Source organism: Mirounga angustirostris, unplaced genomic scaffold, assembly GCF_029215605.1.
Source record: "Mirounga angustirostris isolate CCGP_5_RB_7025 unplaced genomic scaffold, mMirAng1.0.hap1 SCAF_2, whole genome shotgun sequence".
NCBI lineage: Eukaryota > Metazoa > Chordata > Mammalia > Carnivora > Phocidae > Mirounga > Mirounga angustirostris.
This window is the reverse complement of record NW_026991710.1, coordinates 61,290,374-61,317,497: the sequence shown is the minus strand read 5'-3', so window position 1 is coordinate 61,317,497 and position 27,124 is coordinate 61,290,374. Positions and strand designations below refer to the sequence as shown.

Here is a 27,124-nt window from a genome sequence, read left to right as displayed (position 1 = left end):
TGTTCATTGTCAGTACTCTTGTTCCTTTGTTCCCAGTGCTAGTCTTGGGTACTATGGTAACGACCAGCCAAGGTAAACAAATGAAACCGTTCTGCTAGTTTCATGACTTAACTGTATAGAAAATCTCCACACCAGGGCTCTCCAGTGGCCAATGGAAGGAGGATCTGGGGAGTCTGCAGTGTGAAAATCTCTCACAAGAGGGCCATCCTTTCCTTCCTCAGCTGGGGGGCTTGCTCTACACAGAGTCTGCCCACTTTACCTGGTACAGGGCTCCTTGTAATCCTCACTGACCAGCTCTGCCTCATACATAGCTTGGGGAGGAGGTGGAGGGAAGTCGTCCAAGCTATTCACAGGTGTGTCCTGGCTCAGTGGAGGCGGTGGGGGTGGGGGCAGGTCAAATGTGGGACTGGAAATGGCATTGGGGTACAAGTCCTTCACAAACACTTCATCATCAATGTCCTCCCGAGGTGGTGGGGAGGCCTGCAGGACTGACTCAGATATTCGGAGGGAGAGCCTCCCTGGAGTGCTTGGGGTCCCAAGAGGCGTGTCCTCAAGAGTGCTGCTTGAGCTTGGAGGAGCCTGCCGTGTTTTGTAGTGCTTCAGGTTTGCAAACTCAGGTGACGAAGAGTCCTCAGGGAGGCTGTCCTCTCTGACTGCGTGGGCCCACTTCACCCGAGGCGGGGCAGGCCGCTGAGGCAGCGAGACCCGCCTCCTTGTTGCCTCTTCCATCCCATGCTCTGGGCTGTTGGGCTCATGGCCTCTTGGACTGGCAGGCTGGACGAGGCCGTGACCGTCACTTCTGTGGGTCACTGCTTGGGTGTGGGGCGGAAGAGGCTGTTGCCCCATTGGACCATCCCTTCCAGTTGGCTGATCGGTTGCAGCCTGAGAGCTCAAGGGTGCAGGGGAAGGCAGAGCGGAGCCGAGTGGGGTCAAGGGTGCAGCCCTGCTGTCTGTGAGGTGCCCTGGCATTCCTGTGGGGAGCAGCCCAGGGCAAGGCATTGTTCTGCTAGCCTGCCTTTGAGGGTCCAGGGGTCCAGGACATTTGCTGGGGACAGAGGCACCACCAACTGCTTTGCAGCCTGGACCACCCCAACGAGGGCTGGGATGGTGTTTGAGCAACGACATGTCCTCATGGCCTCTTTCTGAACAACTGAATGACCTGGAGCAGGATACAAACACAGGGTTATGGCTCAGAAGAAAGGGGCAGATACTGAACCCAGAGTTCATTACACAGATGGGAAAGCATTTAGGGAAAAGGATTCCAGAGAAGCTGCTCATACAAAGAACCGAGTTTTAAAAAGATGCCAAACAGGCATAAACTCCTACAGGAAAATGTCAAATGGTAGACCTGGGGCCACAAGGCATTTCCTATTATTAGCTCGCTCTCACTGCTCACCGCCCCGCCCCCAGCACACATATCCCAGCTTTGCAGGGCAGACTTCAGGATCTAAAAGGAAACAGGTACATTTCTTCAGCCCCTTTTAGGACTGCTTTGGGAAAAGAGGGCTGCCTTATTCTCTCCCAGTGTGATCCCCATGGGAGAGGTCTGTTTGGAAAGCATCAGCGAGGGCTGCTGAATCTGAAGGATTTACCATTTTCGCTTAGTCTCCTAGTGTTTTCATTTTTTAGAATGGAAAGTAAGAAGGAGGGGGAGAGTCTCACCCAAGGAGCTAATAAGCAATTATCTCTGGAGAGAGAGATTGATCATAAGGAGCAAATAGGGTACACGGTAATTTAAACCCCTGTCCTCTACCTTGGCTCTGAGGACAAACCCAACAATTTCCAATACTTTTGTTACTATGTTCCATAGGACAACAGAAATCCGCAGCACTGCCTGCTACCCTACAAGTTAATGTGAGCATAGAACCAACCTCCAGCAAACCCATCCTAATTTGAAAATTCCACATTTGGAGTTCCCTGACTGGTATGCAAGTGAATCTGGAGAGCAGATGGAACTTTTCATTTTGCAGATCTGAGTCCTGAGGGAGCTGTGGTTCAGTCCCCGGGCAGAGCCCCAGCACAGGCCTGCATAAAACCATCCAAGCACCAGGCAAGGGTAACGCGGCATATGGAAGGGAAAGACGGCAAAGAACCAAATTAGCTCTTCTCGTGATGTTATTTTTTCTGTATTATACATGCAGATGGTTAAGGGGCCCATCTCTCTCAGATGCAAACTTGCCCTTCCTCTGAAATATCCTTTTCATGTAGAGGCAGTTTATTTACCAGGAAGCTCTCAATATCTAAGATTGGCTACTCTGTACTTCTTGGTGGGTTCCCAAATGGGTGAACTGAAAATCCAAAGGCAGGGGACCTGCTGGGTGCTTTCCTTCCGTATTCATTTTGGTATCCTCAGTACTTGGTTCAAAGTACCCTCTCAGTAAATGTCTGCTGAACAAGCAATGTCTCTGCCCAATTGCTGTTTAGACTAGGATATAAACTATTCTTTAAACTCAGCATCCTCTAATTGGACATGGAATAACTGGAATCTGTTTTAATGACTAACTTGGGTACCTTCATTTTATTATATTTGTATCTTGAGGCTTTTTTAAAAGGAGAGACATCGTTAAAAACCAAAATAATTATTTATCCTTTATTTAAAATAAAGCCCAAATAAACGTTGATGTATTTTTAGTTTTTGTTTAATCTTCTTAGTTTATAAGAACCATACTTAAATTGGGTATTCTTGAAGGTAATATTTGAGTTAAATGCTTAGCCTGGTTGAGAATGCGTCTCCTTGGTGATTGTATTTTTTCAAGAACAAAGGATAGGGTAAAAGATTTTGTTTGGGTGTCTTTTATTTTTATTATTTTTTGAAGATTTTATTTATTTGTCAGAGCAAGCACACAAGCAGGGGGAGTGGCAGGCAGAGGGAGAGTCAGGCTTCCCGCTGAGCAGGGAGCCCAATGTGGGACTCGATCCCAGGACCCTGGGTTCATGACCTGAGCCGAAGACAGACGCTTAACCGACTGAGCCACCGAGCCATCCTTGAGTCTCTTTTATACTAGAGTGTGAGAGGCAAACAGCTGTTGATAGGTATCTAGGAATCCTAACATTCAAGAATGGAGTTTGAAAGCATTTAGTCTCTTTTTTTTTTTTCTTCATAGCTTTTTTTTTAAAATGTGATAAACATAAAATTTACTAGTCTATTTTTAAATGTTTGGTTCAGTAGTGTTAAGAATATCCATATTGTTGTGCAACAGATCTCCAGAACTCTCTCTTCTTGTAAATCTGAAACACTATACCTACTAAGTAACAACTCCTCCCAGCCCTTATCACCTCTACTTCCTGTTTCTATGGATTTGACTACTTTAAGATGCCTTATATAAGTGGAATTAGAGTATTTGTCTTATTGTCTCTGATGTATTTCATTTAGCATGATGTCCTCAAGGTTCATCCATATTGTAGCATGTACCAGAATTCCCCTTTTAAGACTAAATAATACTCTATTATATGAATGTACCACATTTTTAAAATCTATTGATGGACATTTTTGTTGCTTTCACTTCTTTACTATTGTGAGTAGTGATGCTATGAACATGGGTATGAAAATACCTCTTTGAGACATTGCTTTCAACTCTTCCCGATACAGACTCAGAAGTGGGACTGCTAAGGGATATGGTAGATCTTTTTTTAGTTTTTTTTGAGGAACCTACATCCTGTTTTCCAAGGCAGTTGGACCATTTTGCAATCCTACCAACAATTGTTTTTGGTGGGGGGAAAGACATTTATTACCAGGCTATAAATTAGGGGTGGTAGGCAGCGGGGGAGGGGGGGAAAGGAGCCTAGTAGTCATGTTTGCACAAGGGGTCCAATGTCTTCAGATGCTCACCAACACTTGTTTTCTTACGGTTTTGTTTTTGTTTTGTTTTGTTTTGTTTTATAGTAGCCATCCCAATAGGTATGAGGTGGTATCTTATTGTGGTTTTGATTTATGTTTCTCTGAGAGTGATGTTGAGCATCTTTTCATATGCTTGCTGGCCATTTTTTATCATCTCTGGAGAAATGTCTACTCAAGTTCTTTTTGTAATTGAGGTATTTGATTTTTTGTGGTTGAGTTGAGTTTCACCTTTGACTTTAGACAATTCTCTTTTGGCAATGCTCTAGGTCACTGTCAGTTTTCCCTTGTCTCTAGCTTTTAAGCAATGCACTGAAACTAACCAAAGCTCTGAGCCTCACCTTGAATACTTTCTTCACTTTAAGCACAACTATGGGAGCAAGAGCAAATAGCCGGGGAAGTCTGCTAGTAAAGAAGGTAACTTAATACCCACTTCCTGACACCACATGGGCTGCCTTTTTTTTTTTTTTTTTTTTTTTTTTAAGAGAGAGAGAGTGAGTGGAGGGGGGAGCAGACTCCCCACTGAGCAGGGAGCCCAACTCCGGGCTCGAACCCTGAGCCAAAGGCTGGCTCTTAACCAACTGAGCCACCCAGGCACCCCTTGATGGCAATTTTAAACTAACTCTATTTCCTATCCCTCAGTGCCTAAAAATTATGATTGGGAGCTTTATTTTTTACCTCGTGTGCTTCTGATAAATTTGTCTTGCTCTGTGAAGCTGTTCATGAGATGCTCATTCTTCTGCTAGTGCTTTAGTCACCAGACTTGATCCTTTGTGCACAGAACCCGGAGAGAGCCGCACAAGTGAGGCCCCAGTTGTGAACCACAGGATATGCTTGAGAAGAGCATCTCCAGGAACTACTCTAAGGCTAACCTTAACTGAAGTCAACTACTGCCTCCCTAGTGCACAATCAAAACCCATTCTGAATAAGTATCATTCTTAGAGAAAGTCACCTATAAATAAAAAATTTAGACGTTTCCTATGGCCTAGACAAATTGAAAAGGCGGCACACAATAACACAAAACATCTTAATGTCACATTTCCCTTTCTCGTAGAGCAGAAGAGAAGCATTTAACTCCAGCATTCATAAGGCAGAGGGCCTCATAAATACATGTACGTACCTGGACCCAGGGCCAGCCAGATAACATGGATCCTTCACAAGACCAAAGCTGTTGCTTTCCCCCAAAACCACATCCTTGAAACACAAGAAAGGCACAGCATTATGACCAACAAAGAGGCATTTAAATTTACCAAGAGGCTGGAGGTAGAAAGGAGAAGGAACCTTTGTTGGAGGCCTACTACTTAGTGTCAGGCCCCAACACAGCACTGTTGCATACTATCCACTTCACCCCCACGGCCCCAGCAACACTGTCAACCCCAGAGCAGTGAGGATGACATGGGCCCAGAGCAGTTACCCTTCCCAAGTGGCAGAGCTAGGATCTGCACCTCAGTCTGTCTCCCCAGGTGTCTCTCCTCACAAAGATGTTTTCTAAGCAGAAGTCTGATGACAGTTACCTCCAGGGTTCAGAATAACCACTATACTTGAAATACAATGATGAAAATGATTTCAGAGGGCCAAACTTTCGAAACAGCAATAGGGAAATATGGGAGATGACAAGGAAAAGGATCGTTTATTGAATGTAGCAAAAAATCTCAAATGTTCTGAGTTCTAATTAGAGAAAAGATATGCATCTGGCTTGTAATCAGGTTGAAGTATATTCCCTTCAGGAAAAAACATCTCACCCACATGTAATATCAGTAACTCTGGTAACTTTTCAGGGGTAGTCATGACTTGTTTTTGTTTTTAGTAAGGGTATATAGACTGGTTTCCTGAAAGGGTGATAGGTGAGGTGTTCTGTGGTTTTTTTGGTGAGTTTTTGATAGCATAAAATTTGGCCCATGTGAACAGGTCTTGATGCAGACAAGGATGTTGTTATTGATAATACATTTAATTTTCAATTATTTATAAATAACAGAGAAATTAAATCCATATTGATCCCTACCCTTAGTTTTAGCAACTTATTTCACCATTAATCTGTCCACCTTTTGTTGTTGTTGTTCCAGTCAGTGGTAGAAGTACTGAAAGGCAATAGAAAAAAAGAGCCAAAGGTGGTAGTAGGCCTGAAGGGAAAACAAACACATGAATATTGTGAACTGCAGTTATCCCTTATTGCATTTACTGAGTCCCAGACACTGCAAAGTACCTTAAAATCCTCAAATTATGTGCCTGGAATTGTATCAGGTAACTTAGTAGTCCCTCTGTGATTTAATCTATAACACTAAGGTGAGGGAGGTAACTGCAGCTCAGAGAGGTGAAGTATTTACCCACAGTTAAAGTGGAGGAGCGAGCATTCAAACCATGATGTCTTCAAAGCCCAAGATCTGTCCTTGGCATCTTCATAAGTGTGTAGAGGCTGGGCTGGATGCAATCAGATTTGAATACTCTGAGAAAAAGGAGTTCCATGCGTCTCCGATTTGCTCAAATATCACTCTAGGGAATGGGAATTCCCGCTCTCCATGGAACCTTATGGTCCTTCTAAAATCTTTCCCCACTCCACCCCCCTCTTGACAAGAATGTGCAATTAACTGGGAATGCCTCTAGATCCCCTGTGAGGTCCTTGCCCACTAACAATTAAGTCTATTTTCCCATTTTCTTACTTCCTTTGAATTTCAGTATGAGAAGGAGTTTAACCTCTGCAGTCACATGAGTTGGCCCCCAGAATATCAAGCTTAAGTTGATATTTATGTGGGTGTGCACAAGATAAAGGAAGTTAGATCCACTAATAGGCCATTAAGAAAACTCTCTAACTCTGTCGATGACAATATCATTTGGACAGAAGTCCAACCTCGTACAAGCCCAAGGAGATCAGTTTCTGTTACATTTACTTGTTCTGATTTGGGCATATATTCACTGCCAAAGAAGACTTTATACTTCCTACCAGTTATAGAAAATAAACTACTTACGGCAATTTAGGAAACAGCAATGGCTATGGGAGAAATACGAGGTATATTCCAATAGATACTTGGGTAAATGTCTATTTGTGTTTGTTAGTTATCTGACTTCTGATGACTGACCTAAAAAAATACCCCTGTTCTTAGTCTTCGTTAGGCATAGCAAACTTTATAAACCTAAAGTTGAGTCCCAATCCTTACACTCTTGCTTTGGGTTCGGAGTTAGATATCCTACTAACTCTGTGGCCAGTGAAATATGATGATGATAGTATTCATCTACTTTGGATATCAGTTTCCAAGTATCTGCAAAAATGAATTAGGAATCCATTTGAGAAATCTTAAAATTTTATTTAAATGTGAATAACAGTAATCAGTAAATGTTAAAATGAAATCAATTCATTGGCTTGAAGTTTTCAGATATTTAACTCTTGCCTCCTCCCTCCCCCAGTCTTTTTTTATTCAAGGAGGGAGTATGGTATAGTGACTTGCAGAATCTGGAGTCAGACAGCATGGGGTCAAAAACCTCCCTCCCACTACCTTGGGCAAATTTCTCATCCTTTCTGTGTCTCAGATCCCTCATCTGTAATACAGAGAGAACCATAGTATCTACTTCTTTGCGTAGATGTGAGGATTATTTTTATGCTTATAAGACACGTAGAACAATGACTAGTGCATACACAGTAGACTTTTATTATTACTAGCAATTTGTAACTTCACATTTTGTGGAAAGGTGATTCTGTTTATGCACAAGCTTGAATGGGTGCTTCCTGAGGGGTGCTAAAATGATTTACAAGCTGCATTCTACAGAATCAAGCCTATATCCAAACACTGTGGGATGAACTAAGCAGTTTCCTCAGCAATTAAATGTTTGTCACACCATCACATGGTGAATATCTTATATATCACGAACCAAGGTCTCTGTAAATACAGTGAGAACCAGAGAAACCTCTAACTCAGCATCTGGAAAAAGCAACTCCCAGCCAGAAATCTTATTTCTCCAAAGGTTTCTTTTTATAGCCTTTGCTGGATTCTAAATCTATGCAATGAATAGGTGTAAATTTTCATCTCTGAAGCAGGAATATTTGGGTATTTTCTGGCAGCTTTTTCAGGGCCCACCCATTTTAAAAAGGTTAAGTTTTCCAAAGTTTCATAGAAAGTAGGAAATAGGCAAGAATTTGATGTGTCCTTCAGCGCCATCACTAATATCCATTTGTTCTGCAGTTACACTTTTCAAATGAAGAAGAATTAAGAGAGAAGTAGTAAAAGGTTGCATGTTTCAGAGAGAACCATCGCTGGCTAAGGAGAGGCCCAGGCCTCCTGAGTGTCTGAGCAGGTCTCAGGCTATGAGTGGTGGCAGCCTTCTGCAGTTATTTAGGTGCAAGAATGATCAATTTGTATAAACAGAGAAACTGATTTCCATGTTGACCTTGTCTGGGAGGCAGAAACTGTCCTCACTAATGGACTTCTGAAAAGGAACTGAATCCTTGTCAAAAGCTTATAAAATCCTGCTCTATAAGCATCTGGCTGGCAGGAGCAAGGAACATTTGTTCAGGATGCCATGGAATGAGCCAGCCCCAGAAAACGACTTCATATTTTGGCTTTAACTTAGTAGGCAGACAGTTTCTGCAGGGTTACTTAATTTCTCAGAGTTCTCTAAAGCTGGGATGAGACAAATTCTTATTGAATACCTTCATTAAAGCTTAATAATAATTGTAAAGTCTCTAGAATTCATGCACATTAAAAAAATACAATATCCTGAAATAAGAACCACAGTAATTGTGTAGAGACTAGTTTTGTTTTTTAACTAGTTCTACAAATAGGGTAGAGGACGGCTATATGAAGAAGATGCAAGGCGAAGACCTTGCCGTGGACCAGGTCTTGGGGCAGGCAAGGTCTGGTTGCTGGTGGGAGAATGGGAGAAGGATGCTCCAGAGCACAGTCCCGGCACAATTACAATCTGGGGGCTGGTAATCTGTTTTCAGAATTTGTAGAAGCAAAGCAGCACAGAGAAAGTATTTCATTTTGAAAATATTCCCCTTCTGGCATCAGAGTCCCCAAATTAAATATCTAAATATGGTATTCTCTTTATTGAAGAGGATGTAAATAATGTTCTGTACTTTTCTAAAAGTTTTTCAAATAACGTATTCAGCTGGGATTTGGAGGAATTTCGTCATTTCCCTACACCTATGTTTTAGCTTTATTTCCCAGTTTACCACTTTCTCAATATCTGGGGAGAAAGCAGAGTAACATTCAGAGCCATCCAACCAATTCCCCAAGGGAGAATAATGAAATATAGTAAGAAATAAATAGCCAAATATGACTTAGTTTTCACCTCAACATTTCTCTTTTCTTTAGAGAACATGGGAAGAAAAATTAATGTTGGGGTCGTTATGCTACTGAAGTTCATCAAACTAGCTGAAATTGTATGTTACATACATGGATTTTAAGTGTTTTAGTGGTAGGATAAGGAGTAGAAATTAGCTCTGTGCTTCATTCTGAGGGGAAGAAAATGGTTAGTGAAAGCTTGTGGAGGACTGCCTCTATACAATTTTTTGTGCATTTATCCTGGAGAGAAAGTATTTCTGGGTGTTTTGAAACAAAATATCTAGATGGGTACAGTATTTTGTTTCAGAAGCAGTGCAGCAAAAAACTTCTCAGGCAGTAATGTCTGAATTTTTCTTTCTTTGCAGCTGTTTCTACCAACCCCAATCCTTTAACATCTTACCCATCCTTCACAGCCTGGTTCAAATACCATCTCCTTCAAGAGAAGCCCTTAGATCTCCTCAGTTAGAATTAATCACTCTCCCCTCCATAGCATATTATTTATCATTGCTCCCAAAGCATTCGCTAGTCCTGTGTGTCATTTATATAGAAGTTCATCATATTCCTTGCTCAGCTGTGAACCCCAGAAAGGCATGAGCCTTACGTCTTTCTGTGTTTCCTTCAACCTCGTAGTACAGTGCTTTTCATACAACACATGCTCTACAAAGTCTTGCTAAACGACTGACTTCTCTGCTGGGGAAAACAGAATGCGAGAAGGGACAGTGGAGGAGTGTTCTCCCCTGTGCTGACCTAGATGTGAATTCCTAATATCTTCTGAGGTGGGAAGGGAACCATGAGGTAGGCCTTTGATCTGCAGTGTACTCGCAGCAAGGAGTGACTAAGAATTAGGGCAATTAGTAGACTCCTGGGAGTTAGTGCTCAGGTTCTATTGCTTAGCTATGCTGAAATCTTCAGTGGAAAGCACTTCATAATCTTTGAATAGTTTGAAATCTTTATTAGAAAATCCTTTTATGTGAGAATTGGAAAGTCTGATTCTCCTATCTCACCAAAGTGGTGCACTCCAAGAATTCAGATAGGTTTGATGTGGGCAATATCCTACACAGGAGGATTGAGGCTTAATGAGATAACAAATGTAAAGCATACTTAGCTGAGGGCCAGGAGTTTGATAGCCAGTAACTTATTAGAGTTAATAATTCTTGTTTTGTAAATGTAAAAGTCAGAAACAGGGTGCAAAGCTAAAATCTTTAAAATACTGAGTCTCTATTCCATGAATATAAAAAAACCAAACCAGCAAAAAAGATAATCCCTAACTTTTCCTAACCATGCATTCTTGCCCTGAGAGGTGGGTAACTTCCTAAAATGAAGGGTACACACAGACACACACACACACACAGATATCTATACAACTCTATCTGTATCTCTGTAAGGGTATCATGGCATGGAGAAAGAAATCACTCCATGAAAACAAATGCTACCCTTTTGCATATAACAGTAAAATTAGAGTGGGGAGAAGCAGGGGGATAGGGGAGCCTCACAAAAGTTCTGGGGCCGAAAGGCCCCATTCTAAGACCCTCTGGTTGCACTTACCTGACACTTCTTGTCTGCAGTGGGCGAGGACCGTGATCTCACATGGACAGGGACCGCCAGGACATCGGAGCGCTCTAGCAGGTCCTCTGCAGACATGGACTTCCCAGCCCTCTTGGCCGCGGCTCCCCACGCGGAGGGCTCCCCAGGGGTTCTGTCCACCCTCTGGGTGCTCATTGGTCCATAGTTACTAGCTCCACCGAGCTGCTCCGTTGGGGCTTGGTCCCCACGTCGCCGTTCCCCTAGGAGGCGGCCTCCAGCGAAGGAGCTGCTGCGATCTCTGGGGGCCCGCGGGGACTCCCCCGCGCCCCCCACTGCTGCGGCCGGCAGGAGGACGGCCTCCCTGCGGGGCTGCAGACTGGCTTCCCGCAGGGAGCAGAGGCTGGAGGCCGAGGCGAGGCTGGGGCCTTCGGGCGCCGCGGGGCCCGGCTGCAGGTAGGTGCTCTGGGCGCGCTCCCGCAGCAGCCCGGGCTCCTGGAGGCCGCAGCCGGCGGCGGAGGAAGGCCGCTTGCCGGTCTTGCGCTGAATGTAGTCGGCCAGAGCGCTCTGCTGGAACTGCTTGAGCTCCGGGCCCGACAGGCTGAGCGTGGAGCAGGCCTTGCCGTCGCGCTCGAAGATGCGGCGCCGATCCGCCACCGCGCTCTCGGGGAAACGCAGCCCCTTCCTCTGCGGGCTCGAGGGCGCCGGCTCGGCCTCCTCCGAGATCCCCACCTCGTTCATCTTCTCAGGCTCTGAGTAGGAGCGCTTCTTCTGCTCGGGGGTCAGGCGGCGGCGCGGCCCCCTTCGGGCGGCAGGGGGCGCGGGTCGGGCAGGGTCGCCCTCGGCCGGGGTCACACTGTGCCGCTCACGAGGCGTGTGTGGGGAGGCGGATGCCGCTGCCTCCGGGCTCCGCAGCCCCACGTGCGCCGAGGCGGGCCGCGGGCGCCAGGGTCTCGAAGTTGCCGGTGTCCCCAGCTCGAGGTCCCGGCGTCGAAAGGAGGTGGCCCCCAGGACACGGGACTGCGCGTCCTTGATGCTGTTCCGGTAGGCACGGCTGAAGGGGGCGTCCAGCACCGGCGACTCGGGCGTGCCGGGCCTCTCGTCCAGCCACACGGGCTCCTTCTCCGCCTCGCCGAAGAGCTGAAAGGTGCTCTGGCTGCGGAGCAGGTGAGGGTCCCGCCTCGGGGGCTCACTGCCGTGAAGTTGGGGGCCACGGCCGACATCGGCACCCCGCCTCAACTGCTGACCACATGGCTGCCAGGAAACCTCTTCCAGCTTTGGCTCCTCGTTTTTGAAGTGCTGCTCCCCATTGCCTATGGGTTCAGTGGGTTCAGAAAAACGGACATTGGCTTTTGTCTCGTCAAAGTCATTCCCAAAAGTATTAGAAGTCGCAAGCGTCCTGTTGGGCCTGTAGTTGTGGCCGTAAGTAGAGCTGCTCACACTTGGGGGTCTCTGGCTCCCTTGCTCTCGCTGCTCGATCTTGGAAACCTTCTCCAGCACGGAGCAGTGGGGGTTCCCATACTGAAAGCCCTGCAGAGCGGAGGTGCTGCTGGAGCTGAGCCGCCTCCTGCCCAGACTAGATGTCTGCTGGTGGGGTGGGGAGGGAGGCTCCTCATACCTTGGGTCTGAACTGGGGAAAGAGGCCAAGGCACTGGTTCTTGCCTCAGGCCTTGGATAGGAGACTGGCCTGTCCAGCTGGCTCCTGTGGTCAGGAACAGCTTTCCTTCCAGAGTCTTCTACCTTGCTGTTGACTACAGAGGTAGACCAGCCCTCCAGGTAGCCCTCCTGGGCTCCTCCTCCTAGCTCCAATCTGCTTTGCCCTCTTAGACTCTCAGGAATGTTTTGGAGAGAGGAAAAGCCTGGCTTGGTCCTGCCAAAGTTGTTCGACAGGCTCTGGCCTAGGCTTTCCCTCTCCAGCCTCTGCTGCAGGTTGGCATTGTGGTCTTCATGTAAATCACCCTCCCAAGGCTCTGAGGGCCTGGAGGACCTCTTGTCTTCACCCACTTGCCAGGCCTGAGGGGATCTGAGGCTGTGGTAACTAGAATATGGTTTGTTGCTGTGGGTGCTCCTTCTCTCATTGGGATGTGGGCTGTTGCCTCGGAGAGGTGTGAGCTGTCTCTCCAGGAAGGTATCCTCCTCATTTTCAGGTACTGAAGGGAAATGGACTTTGTAGGGGACACATCTGGCTGAAGTTTCAGGTTTCCTCTCTCCTGGGGACACTGAATCATGTTCTAGAGGCTGGTAGAAGGCGAACCCAGGCCTGCTAGATCCATTTTGGTTCCCATTCTCGTCAAAGGTAGCCATCTTGTCACAAGCTCCATGAGGAGCTGTATACCCACTCTCCTTGGCCAGTGCTGGGTAGAGCGTGCCGTTACTACTCACAGAAGGCTGGGGCACCTGGGCAAAGTGTGGCTCCAGAGAAGGGACTGGGTAGATGCCAGTTGGCAGCAGAGGTTGGCCAGGTTGGGCCTTCTGGGGATAACTGTGCTTGGGCTTCGCTGGGGGGCTGTTCTCTGGACTCTTCTCTAGCACGGTATGCAGCTGTTCCTCTATGAAGGGAGATTTCAGGGAGCCTGCCGGGTTTGCCTGAGGCCGACAGAACCGCTTCTGATCGAGGCTAGACCACGAGCTGGGTCGTTCTCGCTGCCGAAAGGCTGTGTAACTGTCGCTCCGAGCTGGGGGCAGGGGTGCGCCCACTTTAGGAGGCAGGTTGGGAGTGGTCTCCAAGGCACTGGGGCACTGCTGGCTCCAGGATGGGGGTGGTGCTCCCTTACCCCGAGGAACATTATGCCATTTATCATAGCCCTGACCATCTGCTGACGCTCGGGCCTCCCTCCCTTGGAGAAGGAGGGCTGAAGAGTTCACCTCATACTCGGCCGAGACTCCCCTCCGGGGATCATAGACTGTCTTGACATAGCGAATGTCAGCCTGCCTCATCCCTTCTAGGAGGCCACCCCGAGCATTAGTGGTGTCCATGGAGCCTGACCGCTCCCGGCTAGAGATGCCAGGGGGTGGATACTCTAGGATGCTAGAACTGGTGGAGAAGGAGCTGTATGCCGAGTCTCTCTTGTTATGGAGGTGGCTGAGCTGGTCAATGCTGCCAGTGGACTTGGCAGGGGAAAGAAGATGGCAGGGTGGGTATCCCCCACTGGGCTCCAGGCTCTCCATGCTCCCCTGGGAACTGCAGCGGTCAGGGCTTCGCCTCAGATAAGCATGGTCAAAGCTGGAGAGGTCACTGGTAGAGGAGCTAGAAGAAAGGGAGACAATAGCGTTTGGGAGGCTCACAGGCACAGGGCCTAGCTTATAAATGTACTCTTGTGCAAGATGTTTGGTTTTTGGAAGGGTGGGTGAAAAGGGCCAATTTGGGCCTTGCTCAGCCTCCTTGTGTGTTGTCACGAGGAGTAATTGCCCAACACTGTAACCTGTGCGCCTCTAATTAATCACCCGGGCTTGCAAGGGGCAGAACGGGGGGCGTGGAGGAAGCCGCGCAGCCTCTAGGTAGAGGCAACACGTTGATGTGACTTGCTGCGTGCTGCAAGTGACATTCTGTGTGTGCCAAGAAATGAGCGATGGGGGAGGAAAGAAGAGAGGAGGAGGAGGAGTGAGAGAGACTGCAGTTTTGTGTCTCTTAGGGCTCTTTGTGGGAAGAAGGGGAAGAGCTTAGTAAGAGACCAGGCACGTGCACCGGGTGAGGGAGACTGTGTGCACGTGTGTGTTTTTAGTTAATCTTTCCTTTTTATGGAATTGAAGGGCTATACCCTGGCAATCTTCCTGGAATCTCAACTACTAGAGACAATTTGATTGTAGTGAGAAAGCTAAACACAAAGCTGAATGAGAGAAATTCAGAGAAATGGCAAAGTCAGAAAAAGCTGACAGGAGAGGGAAGCGTTAAAAGAAATCTTAATTACAGGAGTCTATCACCTGTGGATGGCTTCCCAAAGCCCGAGCAAAGCCTCCTTCAAACACTTAGAAAGGTAAGACCTTCTCCTTTACACAGTCCTCCAGGTGATTTTTCAGATTCTCAATCCTGACATGGCATCCCCCAGAGAGTTGCCTCAAAACAAAATTACTTCTAATTAGCTTTAGTTACAAATGTTAAAATATACTTCACCCAGCACGTTGGGGGGAGGGAGTGAGGGCATACAGAAAGGAGTAAGTGGTTCAAAAATCAAACAGTCTCGAAACTGTTCAAATGTTTGTGACTCACCATTCTCTACAGAAGGGTAAACACTAAAACTTTTTGCTAAGCTTTTGTACTTTTAAATGAATAGGTGTTTAAGCACTATTAAAATTCATGGGGCTATGATTATATTTCTGGATCTCATTGAAGTAAATACAGTGTCTTCCTGACTAAGCATAGGATAATGTTTTATGGCTGGCCTAAATCCAGGGTCTATGGCAAGAGACCGGAAGGACCATATTCTGATTCAAAACTGGCACTGGAATTCAAGGAAGACTACATTTTCAGCAGTTCACCTCAAGGATGTAATTTTTCTTTTTTAGACAGAGTCCGTTTACTGAATGGAGCCTCCCCCTTCGGGAGGGACAGGTGTAAATTCAAGGGAGAAAAGAAGGAACAGCTCTTGAGCCAGCCAGACTAAAGATACCAGTCCTGGCACTCAACGGTGTGGCATATGTCACTGCCAGATTTTACCCCCTCCCCCTCTTCCCAGTTCCCCTTCAAATGAAGACTGTGTTAACGTACATGACAGCTCAGTTGAGGATAATCTCCTATGACCCACTTACGCTTCCCTTCATCTCTTCTAACAGGAGATACAGAGCTAATGCTTCGAGTGGAAATGGGAGCCGTATACCCCATCATGGCCCTTTTGCTCACCAGTTCCATGCAGGTGGTAGGCACCACTTAATCCCCAACTGCTGGGAATTTTAGCAGTCTTTCACTGAAAGGATAATTCAGATCTACTTAGGGACACACAAAAAGTCAAAGCGAAGAGACGGAATAACTGAAACTCTCACGATTGAAGGGCAAGAAGTGTCATTACTAACATCTCAAAATGTAGATGTCTAGAAATACAAAATCGCTGGTGTAAATATCTTTAGGCAGAGCAAGGGTACAACGGGTTCCATCCTGTGGCTAAAGGAAACTTAACCCACCAAACCTCAGGTGGAATGTACCATGTACTATCCCTTGGAAATCTCCACTCCAAAGCTGAGTGGGGAACAGACCCAAGTGGCATGCTGTGCCATCGAGTGCACTGACATCACCCTCTACGGAGTTCTTCCACCACTTTCTGGAAGTCGTCATTCTGATTATCTTTGCCGTTCTTGCTTCCAAGATCGCACTTTTAATGGTGGGGAAGAAGAACTTGGGATGAGGTCTTCATTCCCTGGAACAGTTCCAGCCCATACAGAGACAGCCCTACTGTCAAGTAAGTGTGTCAAGCTTCTTATCGTGGTCTGGCTAGCTCCCAACCTCATTTTCTACTGGTCCCCTCTTGCTCACTGCACTGCAGTGTAATGGCCTCCTTCCTGTAATTCAAACCCACGAAAGCTCTTCCAGTGTCTTAGGGCCTTTGTACCCACTGTTCCCACCACATGGTATGCTCTTCACCTGATTCAAGTCTCTGCTTGGGAGACTTCCTGAACGCAAGAGCATCTAAAGAGCATCTCCCCCATCTTTACCACTTGTTACTCTGCTTATTTCCTTCATAGTACTTACCACTACTTGACATTACCTTATATCCCTTTCATTATATGAGAGAGACTTCAACAGTGTCTGTAATGCTTAAGATCTGAAGCAAATATGACAAAATGTTACTTTTGTGGTCGATCCACGTAGTCTTATAATATTACTTATAATTCTTATATTACTCTTTTGTGTGTTTACATGTATTTTCTAAATACTTAAAACACACAGCAAAGAGCACAAAACAAGTGTATGAAAGCATTTTCTAAAGTGCACTCATAGAATGTGGATTCCTTAGATGATGAAATGTTTGGAAAATGCCGAGCTAAGTAAATTAATTCTATTTGCTATAAGACTTCTGAGTCTTTAATAAACTATTGTTCATGTGATGTTCTAAAAGGAAACTATAGTAAACAGTGTCTTCTAAATTAATTTGATCCTAGGAACTTTTTTCCAAGGAGCATCTAATGGATGATTAATCCATGGAACAGACCTTGGTCAACAAATATTATAAGGTGGGCGCTTTTTTGGTCTTGTTCAGTATTATACCCCTAGTAACCAGAAATCACCTGAGAGGTAGTACTGGTTCTTCAGCATTTTGATACTGTTATTTCAGCCTCCGCTGAGGGGCTAGATTACATGACTTTTCCAGATCTCTTCTGAAGTATACTTTAATTGTGTGAGAGTTCTGCAGGACAGCAAAAAAGACTGTGAGCCAGGTCTGACAGGAAGCCGATGAAATCCAGATCTAAACCAGCTTGCAGGCACTTAAAATCACTTGTCCTGTGCTTCCCTCTCCCCTAAGCTCCCTGGTGCACCAGCTTCTATATGAGAAACAGATCCATAAACTCAGGACTGAGATTGGGCTTCTAGAACCAAAGGCAGGCTGTCAGAGGGATGCCAAACAGCTGGTTTGGCGCACCAGACCACTGGATGTTACTGTGCTCCTTGGAAAGGTGCCTGGAGCGCGTCTCCACCGACAGCCACCCACGTCAGGCCCTCTGAGAGAACACGGAGTTGGGGTGAGGCATCTGTCAGCGCTGCAAGCCTGAGGCGTGGACCTAACAGACCACAGCGTGACCTGTGCTGGCGAAGAAGAGAATCCTCAGGTCTGTAGTGCTGTGGGGAACGTGAGCTTGCCTTTGTCCTCGTACCCTACGTGGTCCTTTGTGCAACGCTCGGCGGCATCTGTCCTGAAGCTTGCATTAGAAGCGCAGTGATGGATCCACCTGCCTGACTCCCTGTGGAGGTTGGGACGGGGCAGAGGACACGGGAGGTGCGGACACGCAGCCTTCAGAGCGCTAATCTTCTAGCACCAGCTGCACAGTTCTCCAGTGGCCAACTCTCTTAGTGCCTGGAGGCAGCTCTTCTGAGCACCAACTGCAGCACTCTTACCTTCTGCTCATGTGTTTTAGGTTACAGTATGAGCAGGTTCAGGGCCTCCTGGGGAGGTGAGGCGTTGGGAGGCTGCACAGGGCCCCACTGTTGAGGAGCACTCTGCTAATACACAATTGCATTTTATGTGCGTGCCGGTTTATGCTATTAACCTTGAAATTTATTATCAGGTTTCACTGTGCCTCTGATAAGTCTTCAGCCTAATTATTGTAACTGTTGTAATTACTGAGTGCTTATTACGTTCCAGGAACTGCACTAAATGTTTTACATGGATCCAGTGGGATACATATTATTAATTTCATCTTACAGACAAGAAAAACAAGATCAAAGAGGTTAAATGACTTGCTCAAGCTCATCTAGTAAGCAGTGAAGTTGGGATTTAAGCCCAAGTGCCTTCCCACTATGCTTTCTTTCCTTCGCACTGCAGGGCCCTCCACATCTTACCTTCCAAAGGCCCAGAGAGCGAAAGTGCTATGCCTGGGTGCAGGCGGCGCCCAGCGAGGGGCCCTGTTCTCTGAGCCCAGATGGCAAGAATAAATTCTTTCAGGGTTAGTGGGAGGGACACGGGCAAGGGAGAGGAGTGTCTAACAAGGAGGGTCACCATGAAATTCTTTTCTGTGGCCTGAAGCCTACCCTGATGTGCCAGGAGCCACGTCCATCAGTGAGGAGTCTAGGAATTGGCCCTTGATTTGACTGGACATGAGTTAAGGGTTCCGAGTCCTGACCTTGCCAAATGTGGAGCCACCATCTGTTAGTTAAGTAATCCTTCCAGAAGTCTTGCCCCTCCCCCCACCTGACCCATCAGCACCTGCATCTCATTTGCATATAGGACCCATATCCTCTTTACCCTCCCATCCCTGCCATTACCCTTATATAAGCACTTTCAAAAAGCCTGAAGCAACAGGGTCAAACTCCCTGGCATCAGAAGATGGATTCTAATTTGCATGGATTCTGAATCCATAGTAAATGTAGGGGAGTCCTGACTGAGTACTTTAATATGTCTGGTGGTCAAGTTTGGCTTCCCTCTCAACTGTGTCAGGTCTGATTACTATAGTCCGTCCCTTCTCCCATGACACTGCAGTGGCCTTGCCTTTTTCTGACTGAACCTTGACTGATACAATGACTAGAGAAAGAGAGCAGGTAGAACTAGTAGTTAGTTATAGGCCATGGCTCTGACCCCTGGCTTGAATTTGAGTCTAGACTCAGGTCCTGATCAGTTGTTTGACCTTGGACAAATTAGTCTCTGCAAGCTTCAACTTCCTGTTCTGTAAAATGGGGTTAAGACTACTGTGTGTGTTTTACACAGAAGAAAGCATGTCATATCACATGAGACAATGTGTACCCTGAGCAGCCCTAAGTGTGTTAACTTTCTGGGTTGGAGCTAAGTTGGATAACTGGCCTAACAGAAGGATAAAAACGAGTGGGGAGTTCAAATACAAGAATAAGATCATTCAGTAAAAAGCAGATGCATATTTGGCTAAGAAGGGCAGTAAGCCGTGAGGGAAGAAGCTCGTCAATTTTTCTAGTAGTGTTACCATATGTAATTGAGAAGTGTCTGAGAATGGACAGACCCTGTAATTAACTCAAATGGCCTCCCTTTGTGCCAGCCTAGCCCAGGATATGAAGATAACTGGTATACATTCGGAGTTTTAAGAGGATGAGGAAGCTGGTGGGTAGAGAGGTTTAATACTCGAAGTGAGTGTAAGAAAATGTTCTCAAGACCTCGGAAAGAAGAAAAGCCCCGAGTCTCAGCTGGGGCCACTTACCTGGAATGGTATCTCTGGGGCCAAGGAGTGCCAATCGTGCCCGGAGTTATTTGCATCATGCTGGCATCTGGTTGGTTCTCCCCAAATTTGGTTAAATGCCAAGAGTGAGGTCGGCCGGTAGGGTCACTGCGCCTGGGGAGTTAACAGGAGAGGGACCTCTCAACATTAGGAGCATTCTCAGCTGAGTTTCTTTACTGATGGGATTTATAGATTTAAAAACAGACACTGCTGTATCCTCAGAGATCAAAAATAAGTAAATACTGGAAAGTAGATCTTACTGCTTATTTCTCTTATTAACCATTGCTACTCTCTGCTTTATTAATATTTTTATTTTCATTTTGACATAATTTCAGGCTTACATAAAAATGTTGCAAACTTAGTATAAAGAATTCCTACATAAACCCTAGTGCACTGTTGGTGTGAATGCAAATTGGTATAGTCACTATGGAAAACAGTATGGAGGTTCCTTTAAAAAATTAAAAACAGAACTACCATATGATCCAGCAACCCCACTTCTGGGTATATATCCAAAGAAATTTAAATCAGGATCTCATAGATATATCTGCACTCCCATGTTCACTGCCGCATTACTCACAAGAGCCAAGATAAGGAAACAGCCTAAATGTCTACCAACTGATGAATGGACAAAGAAGATGTGGTATGTACAAACACACACACACGCACAGTGGAATATTATTCAGGCACGACAAGGAAGGAGATCCTGCTGTTTGCAACAACTTGGATGGACCCTGAAGACATAATGCTAAGTGAAATAGGCAGACAGAGAAAGATAAATATATCTCACTTCTATGTGGAATCTAAAAAAGACAAACTCAGAATAACAGACTAGAGTGGGGCTGGGGAGTTGGAGATTGGGTCAAAGAGTATAAACTTCAAGTTATGAGATTTACAAGACTGGGGATCTAGTGTACAGGATGGTGATTATAACTAATACTACTATATTATATACTTGAGTGTTGCTAAGAAAGTAGGTCTTAAACGTTCTCACCACAAAAAAGAAATTTTAACTATGTGACAGGATAGAGGTGGTAGCTAATGCTATGGAGGGAATCATTTTGCAATTTATAAATGTAACAAATCTATACATTGTACACCTTAAACTTACACAATGTTCTTTTGCAATTATATCCCAATAAAACTGGAAAAAAAATTCCCACATATCCTTCACCTAATGCCGGAGTTGCCTCTGTTTATCCATGTATAAAAATGTGAGCAATAATTCCTTCCCACATCCCAAGAGACTGTGTGTGGATATATGGTAAAAAAGCTTTCTGGGGATTTTGAAGTCCTCTGTCATATCCTGATGCTGCATAAATGACATTCTTTTAATTTCTTGGTAAGAACTACATAAAAATTAGCAGCTACCTCAGTGTTAGCACTGCTCTCAGTTACGTGGTATAAACAAACAGCAAGATGCTCTCAAAAGTCATTTTTCATTTTGCAAGTCAATGACTTCAACTTTTAAATATCCTGCCCTTATAACACAAAGTGTTTACAAAGCCAAAGGGAAAAAGTGGGTGTCCTTCAACAGCAATACTGAAGAATAAATTTGGTAAGAAGAATTACACTACTATAGAAGGTCTGAGACAGGAGAGAGTGAATGTGCCTTTTTCTGGGAAAAAAGTGAGGTGAGCTATCAGGAATTTCATACTGAAAACGTCTGAACTCTCTGACTGTAGAGGAATTTTCCTACAGTTTAGAAACATGAGTATGGGATCCAGGAATCCACTTTGATACACTGATGATAAAGCTGTAAGTACATCCACCTATTTTCTGAAAAAATAGCTTATGTTATATAAATGAAAATTCATTCCCCTGATACCAGTAAAATTTCGAGTGTTAAGTATATCAGAATAATACTAGCCCAGGTGTCAGACATGGGTTCTCACCCTGACTTTATTAACTTACTATACGACCCTGTATAAATTACTTCTCCATAAGCCTTTGTTCATGTAAAAGATAAAGACATTAATCAAAGAGGGTGTATTAACCTCATTTTAATCTGAAGCAACTTTAAAAATCTGTAAGAGAGTATGGAGGACTTGCCAAGAGAGAAAATCATTCCCCAAAAATACATATATTTTTTCTGAAGAGAGGTTGGGGTGATAGGAAAATGATCTTGTGCAAAGCAAGGGATACAGACACACAAGATTTTTAGCGGTCAGTGTTTATTGAAATGAAGGAACCTATAGTCAGACTAATATCTGTGTTGCTACAGAGGCCAAGGAAAGTGAGAAATATCTCACTGAAATATCTCGATAAAATGCTGGGGATAGAAAGAAGCTGAAATGTGGCTAAAAGTTATCAGCTCTGCTATCAGACAAACCTGGATTCTAATCCTGATACCTAAAATCCAAAAGCTAAAAACCGGTGGTAACTTTCTTAACCATTCTGAGCTTCCTCATCTGAAAAAGGCAGATTATCACAGAACCTATAAATAGGGTTTTTGTAAGATAAAAAATGAGCTAATATACCCGGCACATAGTAGAGCTCAATAAATGTTAAGTATGATTATCTTCAGTCATTCATTATTAAAGAATTGGTGAAAACTAGAGGATAGGGAGACAAGCCTGCCAGAGAGATCTACAATGCAGGACAGGAAAGGGGAGAGAGAAGCCAGAAGTGAATGGTGGAGGTGAGCAGAATGGGCAGGAACTATTGATGGTGATGAGTCACCCACTTCTGAACTCCCTAATAAAGTACCCAGAGTAGATAATTACAGCAGAGGGTTACTGTGCTCGCAGCCTGAAGGACCCTGGCCACAGTGGTAAGGCAGGGAGCTGCAGGACGATGGCTGTGACCTCTAGTCAGGGAGGTAGACACAGGCCAGGAGGGACTAGACCTTGCCTACCTGGAAGCCAGGAAAGAAAGCAAGTAGTAACACAGCCTTGGCCTAAAGAGATCAAGTAGGGTGCAAACACAAGAGACCAACAGTGGAAGGCAAAACATTACAATTTGTCTGGCTCCTTGCCCCCTACTTCTCTAATCCCCATAACAGGTCCCAGGTAACACATGCCTCTGGGTTTGGGACTGCCCCAAAGTTGAACCTCTCCTCATCTCAGAAGGCCACCAGGGAGCCCCAGGGTAATGGCTGTCTTCACAGTCTGGCATTTTTGCCACTAGCCTCACTCTGACCTTGAACATGCAGCCCCCCAAAAACTAGGTTCCTCACCTAGTTCCTTGAAGCCAGGCTACCTCCCTTGAACCCCAGTTCCTCACTAACTTAGATTCCTGCTTTATCTTCCAGTTCCATCCAGGGATTAGAAATCCTTCCTGGTGCACCGAGCCCCTCAGAGGCTGGCCCAAATCACGCAGCCCTAAGTCCCATAGCCAGGATTCAAACCCAGTTACCTAGGACTTCAGATACTCAACAAATGCGGCTGAAAAACCATACAGAACTTAATGAAAAAATATAAGGTGTCTTTTGCATGAGGCACCTGGAGACACTTCATATGGGTCCAAATGATCCAAACGGGTCCAAAATACATAAGGAGAAAGAAAAACTGTCATCTTCCCATCTCGTGTTCTGGTTACCTCAGTGGGAGGAGTTGGCAGGACCCCTCTCAGAGTAAGATGCTAGCGAGCCCTGTGACTAGGGACGGGCTTCGAGAAGCCAATGGGTGTAGCTGAAGAGCGAACTTGTCCTGACACCTGAGTGTGGTAATGCTGGGGATGACTCTTTGGCAGCTTCATCCACCAACCACATCTGACCATGCCTACAAAGACTGGGTGCTGACAAGTCTTTCCAACCCAAGAGAAATGGACAGGCCCTGATAAATTCCACAGGTGCCACAGAAAGATCCCTCTTCTAGTCAAGGAGATGAGGTGTGAGCTACTGTTTCCTGACAATTTCAAGGGTTCCAGAGAAGCCCTCTAGACTGATGCCTCCCAGGAAAGAAAAGGGGAGCTGCCCTAAGCACAATATAGCTACCCAGACTTCCTATATCAGTTGGTACACCACCTTCATGAAGGATCAGACATCTTGCTGGAAGTTTTGAATCAGACTCCCAAGTGTACAAGAGGCTCTCCATAGAACAATGAAGACAGATGGAGCTGTTTTAAGGGAGGAAAATTTTTCTTTGTGCTTTGAAGACAAGAGCAAAGCTTTTTTTTTTTTTTTAAGATTTTTTTATTTATTTGAGAGAGAGACTGAGAGAAAGAGCATGAGGGGGGGGAGGGTCAGGAGGGTCAGAGGGAGAAGCAGACCCCCTGCCGAGCAGGGAGCCTGACGCGGGACTCGATCCAGGGACTCCAGGATCATGACCTGAGCCGAAGGCAGTTGCTTAACCAACTGAGCCACCCAGGCGCCCAAGAGCAAAGCTTTTTAAAAAATGTAACCTATCCAGACGTTTCCTTGGTTTCTTTCCCATTCGTTCAGGGGACATCCAAGGACACTTTCTATATCCCAGCCACTATGCTGGCACTGGGGATACAAAGAACAACAAAGTATCATGAGACCCAAATAATTCACAATATAGAGGATGACAGCGAAGTTAACTGCGATGAGATGGGTTCCATAATAGAGACCCGTACAAGATGCCTGGCGAACACAGAGGAGGGACTCACTAACACTGTGGGGTGAGGTCAAGAAAGCTTCACTTTTACCTACATCATGAAAGATTTCCTAGATGGAAAAGGATAGGAAAAGGAAGGGAAGGCCATCCGGCTAGAAGAAATAGCACAACAAATGCATGGAAATGTGCAAGCAAATGGTAAAACAACTCAGAGAAGCTGGGAAGGAGATGATGAGTAAGGGAAGAGCAGTAGACAAAGGTGAAGAGGTGGGAGGGGCTAGATCTTAACAGACCTCACTAAAAGGTTTGGACAGTATCCTATGGATTTAGAAACCACCAAATAACCTTAGCCAGGGAAGGGCATGTTCAGGTATCAGTAAGAAATCGCCAATAACAAGGAGAATAAATTTGAGACAAGATTGGAGGCTATTCTATTGGCCAGGGTCTGAGGGCCTGGCACTAAGGTGGTGGGCAGTGAACTTAAAGAGAATGCCCAGCCAGCAACTACTTGGATGTAGGTGGTGTGGAAGGGAGGATAGCCAAGGAGGAAGGATGGTGTTTATGTTTCTAGCTTGAGCTAGAATGATAATAAAATTAACTTATATCAAGAACATTAGATGGAGGGGGTGGGAATAGAGAGAGGGAGGAGGGAACCTGAGTGGGGAAGTGGTTGGCTCGCTCTGGGGCATGCAAATATGAGGAGCCTGTGGAGTTTTCCCACGGAGGAATATGGCAGGCAGGAGGGTCTAGAGGACTGAAGCCTGGGCTGCATTTAGATATGAGGATTCATAAAGACACGTGGCCTTTGAGAAAAGGCAAGTTGCTTGGGGAGAATGCATAGGGAGACAAAGGAAGGAGTTAAAGGATGGATCTTTGAGAACCATTATGAATTAGGGGAGAGGAAGCCAAGGGAGAAGCCCAAGAAAAAGCTTCTAGAGAAATAGAAAAACTAGGGAGAGTACAGGAGTTTCACAGGTTCCTAGTGGAGAGAATAAGGAGGGGGAACTACCAGCCATTCCAACTGCTACCGAGAAGGCAGTTTGATGAGGGTGGATGCATGTGCAGTGGATTTGACAACTAGTAAGTCTTTGCTGTGGAACTGCAGGGGGGCAGACGCCTGACTAGGGTGGAGTAAGAGGGGAATGAGAGAGAAAACGGAAACAGCAAGGGCAGATCATTCTTTTAAACACTTGGCTCTAAAGGAGAGAAAGAGGGTGGTAGCTAGAAATCTAGAGGTGATCAGGGAGGGAATGATTTTGTTCTTGCTGTTTTGTTTTAAACAAGTATGAGCAAGTGTATGTGAGACAGGGAGCTCCAGGATACAGGACAAAAAGGATGACACTCCTCAAGGCTCATGAGGACATAGGAAGGGATGGCATTCTAGAGCGCATGTGGGGAGTACAGCCTTATTTATGTAGGAGTAAAGCCAGATCCACTGAAATAAGAAAGGAGGAGGTAAAATGTTGATGCTCCTAAGTATGAAAGACAGCGGGGTAGAGGAAGATCAGAGAGACTTCGCACCCAGTGTCCTCTATTCTCATGATGATGCCAGAGGAGGAAAAATTGAGGGGGTTGAATGTGGTGGGTTAGGGCTCAAGGAGCACAACAGTGAATACTAGAAGAGTTGAAACTTGACAAGAGATATTTCAAAGAATTAATGACTAAGATAGGGTCCTGCCCTTAAGGAGCTTACATCCATGTAGCCAGACCAAATGAGGCAGTTCCTACAGTAAATAATAAATCACAAAGAAATAATTCCTACAGTAAAGATAAATGTCCAAGACTTGCAATGCCAAGATCGGAAACCCAACTTGGGGAGCTTTTTTCTCTGGAGCTTGGAGAGGTAACTACCTGCCCTGGGGTGGGGTGTCAGATCTCCTCACAGACCTAAAACATTAAGAACAGAGAGATCTTTAAACAATCAAAAGGTCCTAAAAGACAAAAACAAAAACATGTATGTTGGAAGAAGGCTTCAGAGATAAGTCTTTTCTTCCACATGGACAGTTAAGTGATGAAATGAGGGAAAAGAACAATGAAAAAGAGGACCGAAATCTAGCCCACCAACTCTCATGCCTTGCTAAGGGGAATATATATACATCAGCACAACCTGAAGAAAGAACAGTTTGGCAACATCTAGGAAAAAATGTTTTAAATAACAGATCTATCAAAAGATTGAAAAACAAGCTAAATGCTCATCAGTAGCAGACTCGTTAAATCACTGCAATACATCCATAGAATAGAATACTTTTGTGGCCATTGAAAGAATGGAGTAGCTCTATTCATATTGGCATGTGAAGATCTCCAAAATATATGGTTAGATGATGACAGTAAGGTGTGGCACTGTGAGTACAGCATGCTGCAGTACAGAAGGGGCAAATACATGTAACTCCTTCTATGTTTATTAGTGTAGAGAATATTCCAGAGCGATGCTTGTGAAACTAGAAACAATGACTGCCTCTGGGAGGAAAATTTATTTTTCACTGTATATTTTCTCTGTAACTTTTGACTTGTGTACCATGCATACCTATTACCTATTAAAAGGCACAGTATTTCCCAAAAATAGCCTCTCATTTTACAAATATATCACATTGTATCTTGAGATAACCAAAAAAAGTCAAACAGCTGTTGGCTGACTTTTTCAATGATGCAAATAATTTAATAAACATTCCTAAAGAGCACGGCATGCTTTCATATTTGGGGATCACTTTGATCTTTAAGAAGATAAGGAAATACTTTCCTAAAGGGCATTACAGCATGAGCATACCAAAAAGAGTCAGAAGGCTCTTTTAATTTTAAAATTTGAGCTAACCAAGTTTTGTGTGTGGGCATAATTCAAACAAAGCTCTTTTGTTGCATTCCTGACCACAAACAAGGAAGCTCAACTGTGTGGGATGGGTAGGCTGATGGAACTGGAGCTAACAAGTGACATGATGTCCTTCTTAGATGATTGTGCCCTAACACTGATTCAGGAATGCAGAGCATATTTCTGAGAAATCTATAATCAAGTTCAGGTATTGCAAGCTGTATTCACCGATCACCTACTATGTGAATTCTACCTTGATGAATTCTAGTTGGAGTTCTGAGAGGTCACAGATGGCCACAGGAGTTTATAATCTTGTTGGGGAGCCTTAGATGCAAGAAAAAGTATT

The 27,124-nt window shown here is 45.2% G+C and overlaps 1 protein-coding gene and 1 long non-coding RNA gene across 5 annotated transcripts in view; one reads left to right on the top strand and one right to left on the bottom strand.

The window, feature by feature from the left end:
• SHROOM3 (shroom family member 3) overlaps positions 1-19,564 on the bottom strand; it is a 42,635-nt gene extending 23,071 nt beyond the window's left edge. For both annotated transcript variants that reach the window (XM_045880950.2, XM_064584656.1), the window contains exons 1-4: positions 19,441-19,564; positions 10,657-13,879; positions 4,956-5,029; positions 260-1,159 (exon numbers count right to left, since the gene is read on the bottom strand). In XM_045880950.2, coding sequence (XP_045736906.2) covers positions 260-1,159; positions 4,956-5,029; positions 10,657-13,879; positions 19,441-19,499 — 4,256 coding nt within the window. In that variant the 5' untranslated portion in view covers positions 19,500-19,564. The remainder of the gene's footprint in view (positions 1-259; positions 1,160-4,955; positions 5,030-10,656; positions 13,880-19,440) is intronic.
• LOC135363607 (uncharacterized) overlaps positions 1-27,124 on the top strand; it is a 95,342-nt gene that overhangs the window by 51,989 nt on the left and 16,229 nt on the right. The window contains exons 3-5 of one of the 3 annotated variants that reach the window (XR_010409450.1): positions 15,930-16,022; positions 16,723-16,794; positions 17,085-19,449. This is a non-coding gene — a long non-coding RNA (uncharacterized LOC135363607). Of the gene's footprint in view, positions 1-15,929; positions 16,023-16,722; positions 19,450-27,124 lie in introns of those variants that run through there. The other 2 variants (XR_010409449.1, XR_010409448.1) reach the window with 2 other exon arrangements.